This window comes from Convolutriloba macropyga, chromosome 11 (genome assembly GCF_964194025.1).
Source record: "Convolutriloba macropyga chromosome 11, txConMacr16.3, whole genome shotgun sequence".
In the NCBI taxonomy this organism is placed as follows: Eukaryota; Metazoa; Xenacoelomorpha; order Acoela; family Convolutidae; genus Convolutriloba; species Convolutriloba macropyga.
This window is the reverse complement of record NC_134478.1, coordinates 26,130,077-26,138,840: the sequence shown is the minus strand read 5'-3', so window position 1 is coordinate 26,138,840 and position 8,764 is coordinate 26,130,077. Positions and strand designations below refer to the sequence as shown.

The window sequence follows — 8,764 nt, the reverse complement described above, 5'->3', positions numbered from 1 at the left end:
ACCAACATCTTTGACAGAAAAATACGAAGTTAAAAATTAAAAAGGCCGCACGCGATCAAAAAAAATTCACTCGCTCAGCGAAAATTTTTGTCACAACCTACTTTTCTCGCTCTCTCTCAAAAATATAGTATGAACAGAAAACCACTCTCTCTCTTCTCTCTGCTCTTCAGCCATTTGACCTAAACACTTTGTTTTCCAGCATTTCACTTCCTGTTTCAAATACACTCCAACAAAATTACCGATCAAAAAAAGACGGTCCACCAATACTCCTCTTCGAGTCGTAAAAAAAACAGCGCATTTCAAATTCTTTGAGTTGTAAAAAAATCAAGAGCACCTCAATATAGCTCCGCTCAGCTTACAGCTTCGCAGCTATAAAAACACACAAGCGAACCCGGCACTGAAACCCAATATCGAATCACAAGGGATTGTTTCTTAGTTTATATGCAGAAGCAAACTCAATCTGAGCTGCAAGAGAGTTGCACACTTGCAATTGATCATTAATGTCTTCCTCATTGTAGGTTGGAGAACTGTTCCGTTTGATGAGAGTTCTCAAGTGCAGAATGAGGCAATGCACATCCAAGTATAGCTGAAGGTAAATCTTTTCAGAGTCTGAAAGTGATTGGGGAGCAGATTGTGATGTGTCTTCTAACATTGCTTGGGAGGCCGAACCTTTCATTGATTTGGAACTTCGGATTTTCTTCAGACTGTGTTCTATCTTTTCTACACTGGCGCAAATATCGCTCACCTTAAAACAGTGAATACCATTGTTACCACTGAGACAGTATACCCTATACATTAACAGCCGGCAGATCGCCGGAATAGCTGCGAATTGGCCATCCGTGCCGGAAAATAGACAGAATCAGTTGGAAAAGTTATCGGCGCATCTAAAAAACCACGCACGTTTTTAACTAGCAAAAATAATTTTGATCAATCAGAATTAAGTCAAGACAGGCGGGACAGTTTAAGTCTTTTTGGGTGCAAAATATTTCGACACCTTGCTCTCCCGTATAACAATGCGCGTAGCGCACGAAGTGCAAGGTGGGTCAGGAACCCCCTTCACACCATGAATTTATGGCTTCACGGCGGTTTCGGTGAATCGCATAATTATATATAGTCTAGTAAGCCAAAAGGCTCTATGAGAAAATAATGCCCTCCGGGCGTTATCTGTTTATCCCGTTATTGAGGATAAAAAGTCAAAAGGGTTCAACAAAAAATCAGTCAAGCAAAAAACGCAAAAAAAAGACCGCTGCACAAACATAGTTGCAGCAAACTTCGTTGCAACTCACGCAAAAACCAAGAACTCAAGCGTAAAAAAAGCTGGTAAAAAGTTGAGGAAAAGAATATTCTAGAACAATGTAAAATAAATAATGTAACACAACCGAAGAATTGAACAAATTAAAAACCTGAAGTTCAGCTTCCATAGAAGAACAACTTTTAATTGACAAAATAGCATATACCAATACAAACACAGAAACAACTTAACACTTTTTGAAAACAGCTTTTTAAAACAAAAACTGTTGCCTAAGGGGTTGAAACAGTTCCCAAGATATTCAGATTTGCCCTTAATGAGCCTGCATAACAAGACAAAAAAACTTAGAAAAACTAAAATTACAAAATCACTGATATTTTAGAAAAAATCAATTATATTGTTTGAAATCAAGTTGTGACAAAGTAGTTAAAACCATCAGATATTAGTTAAAACTATTAAAGGCTTCTATTTCGCCTTAAATAAATGATTTGTACGTTAATAGAACTCGTGTATGAATATTTGAACCTCTTGGTTGAGAAAATTTGGAGAACAATTAAAATAGAAATCGAATTGCAGTACGGAAAAAAAATCGCTTTCCAAAACCGCAAAAACAAGTAGTGTCAAACTCCTTGAAACTGCCCGATTTCTCGTCAAATGAGATAGAATTTAAAATATACGTCAACAGAGAGCCATTAAAATTGATCATTAGTGAGACTCAAAAACAAAAATTAAAAAATTAAAAAAAAACATGCGAAATCCAAAAATATTACTTACATTTCATGAAGACAAAAAGCGTCTCAGTATTAAAAACCAATAGAGGACTTTTTGCGGCTCATCATTAAAACACATGTATGACCTTTTAAAAGTATTGGTACACAAAATCAAGAGAAAAACATAGACGGCAGATTACCGGAAAATATCCGCCGTTGACGCACATCGGGATTGAAACAGGAATAGAAAAAAACCAAGACAAAAATTGACAGACTTTTTCATCAGTTTCGAAAAGACTGTTCTGTGTCAGTTTCAGTTATATTCTTAAAACAATACTTAATTCAGCTTCTAAACAGAAAGCTATTAAGCTCAATATTAATGTCATCTAGCAATTCCTTTAATGAACTTTAATAACCTAATACACTATGACTTAATGACCGGGCTTAATCGGTTCAGCCCGTTTCATTTGCTTTTGCTCTTTTGACTTCGACTGTTTTCACTACATTGCGTAATTCAACGCGTGAAAGAATTTAAAATCTATTTAGTTGAAACAGTGGGTGAGGTAAGTCAAAGTCAAGCGTGAAAATCGTGACTTATGAAAAACGGAAAATGTGATCAAAGGTAAAGCGAATTAAAAAAGGACAGCGCCTAAATAATAGCCGTTGAGAGATTAACGGCGGCTATTAAACAGCTAACACAAGTCAAACTGCCGCACGCAAAAACAAATTTGCTCAAAATCAAAAATCTGTTCAAGCTGTTCATTTACCCACTTCACTATAAAAGCAGTTTGAGAATTGTCACGCCTTAAAACAACTAGCTGATAGCTCCTCTTACCACTCCAGCATGATTAGATCACTACTCCAATTTGACTTCTCATTAACAAGAAAAGGTCGAAAAAAGTGTGAAGAGCTTAAAGAAAGCTCACCAATACAAATCAAATTCTTTGAATTGTAAAAACTAAGGGCGAACAATATCCCCACCTATCATTTTGCCGCTATTAGAAAGATTTTGTGTTTGTATTATTCTGTAGACATATTAATGTATAATTAGTTCGGATTACGGTTCGTAAACGCCTTGAGATCAGCATCTGTTACTATTTTAATTGCGTGTAAAATTGTGCATGTGTGTTTATAAACATACCCGGCAGATTGCCGGAAAATAGCCGCCGTTGATTCCAAAAAGCATGATTGGGATTGAAAGAATGGAAGATATTGAAAAAAAAAGATTTTTTGTACAAAAACATTTTTTAAGTCCGATTTATTTTGATGGCATTTCGTAGTTGAACATACTTCTGTTTCCTAGAGAGAGGCTACAGGGTTACTATCAATACTAATAAGCATTAGAGATGGTAACTAAGACTTATAGGAACGATGTTCAAATAGCGGGCATCTAAAATTTGGCTTTATGGGTTTATCCCGTTTCTACTTCTGACTTCAATATTTTATACAGACTCTGTTCATTTCGAATTGCTTTGCTGAGCAACTGATGTTCAAAATAACTTTTAGCAGAATGAGAGAAGAGAGAAACTAGCCTAGAGAAGTCAAAAAGATTTCACGCAAAATGTTGAAAAAGAGGCAAACTGAGGTAAAGCGAAACATTTTTTCATTCGACGAAGCAAAAAAACATAGCAGGGCAAGTCCTGACGTACAATTCAAAGAATTTTAATTGACTAAACCATAAACGACTTATAACGGACTATGAGTGAAATGGGAAAACCATTTCTAAAAAAAATCCAAACATAGCCGGCAGATTGCCGGAATAGCTGCGAAAGAATAGACCTGCGTGCCATATAATAGAGATCGAAACAGATACAGATCTAAATTGAAAAAAAAAAATCGAGGCCGCTCAAAAAAGTTGGTAAAAAACATTCAGCGATAAAAAAAAATGAAGCTTATTAAAATTCATTCCGCAGAAGCCTCTTATTAGGGACCTTTACTGCACATATGAGTTCCTTTGACATTGAACTAATTCAAATTAAACTTAAGTTTTAAAGTGCAAAAGTCATTTTATTGAGTGAGTAAGTCACGTATGATCAAAATCTAATCACGCAAATAACTTTTGCTAAAGCGAGTGAGAAATGACGTCACGCGCGCAAAGGCCGTTAGTGAGACGAAGAAGTCATTCAGAAAATTTGACTTTTTCAGCTTTGCTGTGTGAACAAATGTAAAACGAAAAAAGAGCGTCAGACGACGAAACAAAAAAAACCAAGAGCACCGCAATATAGCTTCGCTCAGCTTACAGCTTCGCAGCTATAATAAAAAAAATTCAAAAAAAAACAAAAAAATCGGTGTCAAAATGCCGCATGTGAACTTTCAAACAAAAAAACTAGGCCTAGAATGAGCTGTGAATGGATTGGAAAACCATTTAGAAAAAAAAATCCGATCCAAAAAAACAAAAAAAAAACAGTAAAAATCAGAGTGAAATTGCCGCATGTGAACAAAAAACCACTACCGAGAAACCGAATTTTTGTTCGAACACCATTTTCTCACTCTGCTTTAAAACTAGAGCGAAAATTCACGCCGCAAAACCACTCGCTTTTTCGCTCCATTTCCTGTTTCAGCGTGACCAAAATCACTACTCCAATTTGACTTCAAAAATCATGAAAATGTGTGAACAGATCTTTAAAAAAGACAGCGCCCCAATACAATTCAAATTCTTTGAATTGGAAAAAAATAGGAGCGCTATAATAGCCGGCTGAGAAGATGAGGGCGGCTATTAATAATTAAGTCAAATCAACAAGTTTATGTGTTACCCATTAGTACTCTTTTTACTGTTTTATTATGATTATTATAATGTTCAAAATAGTTCACTTAAAGCTTATTTTTAGTGTGTCTTGTCCTCAAGACAGCCAAGTACACAACAGTACGTGTTATACATTTGATCGTCAAACCAAATCAGCTCAAATGCAAATAATAGTCACCTGTTTACGCATGTACTCGCACAATTGCATTGCTACTTCCGTTAGAATCGAACTCTTTGACTCCATACTTAGTCTGGTCCACAGTTTGCATCCTACAGTTAGGGCATCCAACTTCGACACCACGTTAACCATGTAAGGCGATTCCTTCTCCGGAGCACCCCGATTCGTTTTCCTGAACAACCTGGGCGTTTCTGAGATGGGTTTCATCACCTTTTTCAACTGTTCAACGGATGCAGCAACAGCTTGCTTGGTCAAATTATCCAATTGCTGCTTGATCAAGTTTTTGATGCTTTGAAAAGGTGTTCCAACAGAGTTTGTGTGGACTGTTGCACTGGTGGACAATTGTTGAACTTGTTTAATCTCTCTGTATATTCTCAAATCCCACAGGGTCTGTAAGTGACTCAGGACAAATCCACAGTCGGCCATTAAACACATGATTAATGTGTCCAAACACTCTACCTCTCTCGACGTCTGAAAGATAAAAACTGGATTGAGTTTCATATATCTATTTATTATATATAGATACGGCATCTTTTTTCAACGGTCCACTTTTTGTTTGCGCGTCGTGGAGGAAAAAAAGAGAAACATCATTATGTAGCCCCCTTAGACTAATTTTGATTTTTAAATATAATTTTTATAACAAGTTGGAGAGGGGAGCTGTTTAGAAAAAAGAAAAACCAAAACCGATTTAAAGTCGGATGAATCACTCTCGAACGACAAATGGGGGCAATTTAATTTTAGAGTGCACGTAGCTTAGAAATGTTTAAGGGGTGCAAAAAACGTACACCACTAGGGTTCCCACCCAGACCTCCAAGTCGTTAGGCTGACATCTTAAACACCCAGTTACAACGGCTTTGATTTTCGTTCACTCGCAATCTCTAACTTTATCTCAGAACAAGCGCTCAAAGATGAACTTAAATCACTCAAAAATGAACTTAAGTGTGGAAAGGTCACTCAAGAAGTAATAGAATATTCTAGAATAAAAGCGCAAAAGCGTCGCGGAAGTTTTGCATAGACACACGCGTTTACAGTAATTGCTTCAAACTTCATTCGAGGGCAATGCATTGGGGCAGGTTGGAAAAGTGGAGCTGTTGAAAAAACAACAAAAACAGGAAAAATGAAAAGCATTGGAAGGGGGGAGGGGTGTTAAAAGTGGAGATATTAACTAATAGTAACAATGTAATATAATTTTTTTAAAAACGTTGCTGATGTACATAATCATAATTAAATTTTATTATACAAATTTAAGTGAATAATTCATTTAAAAAACAAGTACTCAAAAGATAACAATATGAAAATACAAAAAAAAACTAAAGACTAGTAGAAGTTCTATTCTCTTTTCCGTCTTGTTTTCCGACTGTTTCTCGTCTTGGTATTAATACTCTTGATGTACAAGAGAAGTATAGAAAAGAATTTTGCTAGAGAAGGAGAAAGTTAAAAGAACTTTGCAATATTTTATTCATTTTCTGCAACAAGAGCAGAAAAAATTATCATTTGAGAAAAAAACAAAGAAAAATGTTATCTTTTTGAACAATGCAACGTTTGTTTCAATTTATGTTAGGTTGACTTCAAAAATTACTTTCTCTATTTGACTCAAATACTATTGAATCATCGAATAACAATCCACAAGCGTGAACTAAATAATATCCAAAACATGAGTAGTTCAGTTGTAAAAGCTTTAACTTGGCAGTTTTTCTTCAATTTGTCAAGTAAACATTTTAAATTGTGTTTGATTCAAATTGTACGAAACTAGAAATTGTCCTAAAAATAGACACATGCCTTAAAAATTAATTCGAAAAAAACTCAAAGACAAAAACCAACAGCTCTACTTTTCGATGACTTCTTGTCTCCCGGGAACATTTTTCCCACTCGATCTTGATATGAATTGATTAGTACAGACAGATTCAATCAGTCGAGTACTTTTTAAAGCAAAAATAAGTAGATCCGAAAAAAACACAGTCAGTTGAACATTTGCTAGTTCTAGCGTGTGAACTTGCCACTGTCATTTCTTTAGGCAAATTACTGTCTGTATTTGCCTAAGACCAGCTTTCTACATAGCAGCTTTATTTTGCAATAATTGAAAACGCATGTTTTTACTTGTTTTCGCATTATATTTAAATAAAGGCTCCGAGTTCTCATATTAAAGAAAGTTGTGATCAATGTTGATCCGATAAAGTCTTCAATTTTCTGAGATCAAAGAAAAGCTTTTGAAACAATTGAGAGGTATGTTGAAACAATCTGATCTAATCAAATTCTCACAAGAGCTGTCTTGTAAATTCTAGACGCTCGGTTAAAGCAGCTCGTTATATGAATGAAAATCTTAGCAGAAAAAGGAACATTTTTTTAATCGTACCAGTGCACCGCAAAATTATCTTATCTTGTTCAACAAAAGCATCTTTAGACAATTTACCAACGTACGTAAGAACAGAAAGAGTTATCACAACAGAATTTCTATTGTGATTTAGTGCTAGTTCATTATCTCGGAGCTCTCTTAATAGTCTCTACAACTCGCCTAATTGGGTGGTCCTCGTTTGTTGTGTGAAACAAGAAAAAAAACAGAGCCAGCACATTGCCGGAATAGCTGCGAAATCGAATTGCGTGCCGTAGAACACAGATAGAAACAGAAATGAGTTGAAAAAAGTTATGGCCTCCACCTAAAAAACAAATTAAAACCAAAAGGAGTATCATTTATGGGTGAAAAACGATTGGACAATGAAGAAGTTCGAACCCCCGATCTCCTCGGTAATTACCCCTCGGCTTTCAGTCACCTGCTTTCGATAATCTTACAATCGAATTTGTTTTAGCTATAGACAAAATTTCTCAGTAAGCGCAATTTAGGTCACGCAAAAACCAAGAAATCAAGCGTGAAAAACTCAACCGAAACAATGTTCTAGAACAACAGTAAAACAAAAAAATAGTCAGACGGCGAAACAAAAAACATAGCCCGCATCCAGAGTTCCTGAAGCGACTCGAAGCGTCAAACTTGTGGTAACGTTGGTAACATTTGGTAATGTTGAAAAATGACCAAAAATCTAAGGATGATCAAATATTGACAAGTTCAAGAAACTGACAGGGCTACAAATTGTTGTCAAATAACTCATGATAGCAGACTTAAAAAGCTAGAACTCCTACAACTCTGCAACCCAAAAGACACATTGTCAAAGCACAAGGCGGATAATATTCTTAGCAACTAAACTGAATTCTTAAAAAGAAAAACACTGGTACCAATTTCCGAGGGTTATATTTCAATATAGCACTGAATAAAAAATATTTGCACAAAAAGAACAAATTACAAGCAAGAAAAAAAACCGGGCCAACTGGACGAAAAACGGCTAAAAACGGTTATCTATATGCACCATTCTGTCAAAAACTCTTCCGAAAGTCGAAAAGTCAATCACTGAACGCAATCAAAAAAACATCTCTAGCTCACACGGCAATTTTACTCACTTTCACTTTTAGGTCAAAACGCCATCTGGACGAATAGTACTTCCGGTTTAAAAAACCTCAAAACCAATACTCCTCTTCCAGCTGTAAAAAAAACCAAGAGCACCGCAATGTACAACCGCTCAGCCTACAGCTATAAAAAAGTAACGTATTAAAATCCCCGCGTCTTAGAGTAGCTTAAATTTCAAATTACACATTTTTGTAAGATTGTAGAAGTGGTATGACTTGTTTTTTGACCTAAAAGACAAGCGGTTCATTATCGATCATTGAACCCATTAAGACTTCCTAATGGCTACCACCGCAATATTGACCATTTGTCTCGGACATTATGTTTGAGTACAGTCTTATGATTATTCTAGTACTATCCGTTCGCGTACAACGAAGATTTTTTTGTTGATGTCTCCGTTCTCCATTCAAACTTTCATATATATAAAAGCTGA

General features: G+C 35.7%; 1 protein-coding gene across 1 annotated transcript in view; it reads right to left on the bottom strand.

The window, feature by feature from the left end:
• Positions 1 to 335: 335 nt before the first annotated feature.
• The window catches only part of LOC142349265 (conserved oligomeric Golgi complex subunit 2-like), a 63,748-nt gene continuing 55,319 nt past the window's right edge, over positions 336 to 8,764 (bottom strand). Inside the window, exons 9-10 of the mRNA XM_075400708.1 lie at positions 4,881 to 5,351; positions 336 to 745 (exon numbers count right to left, since the gene is read on the bottom strand). Coding sequence (XP_075256823.1) covers positions 416 to 745; positions 4,881 to 5,351 — 801 coding nt within the window. The 3' untranslated portion in view covers positions 336 to 415. The remainder of the gene's footprint in view (positions 746 to 4,880; positions 5,352 to 8,764) is intronic.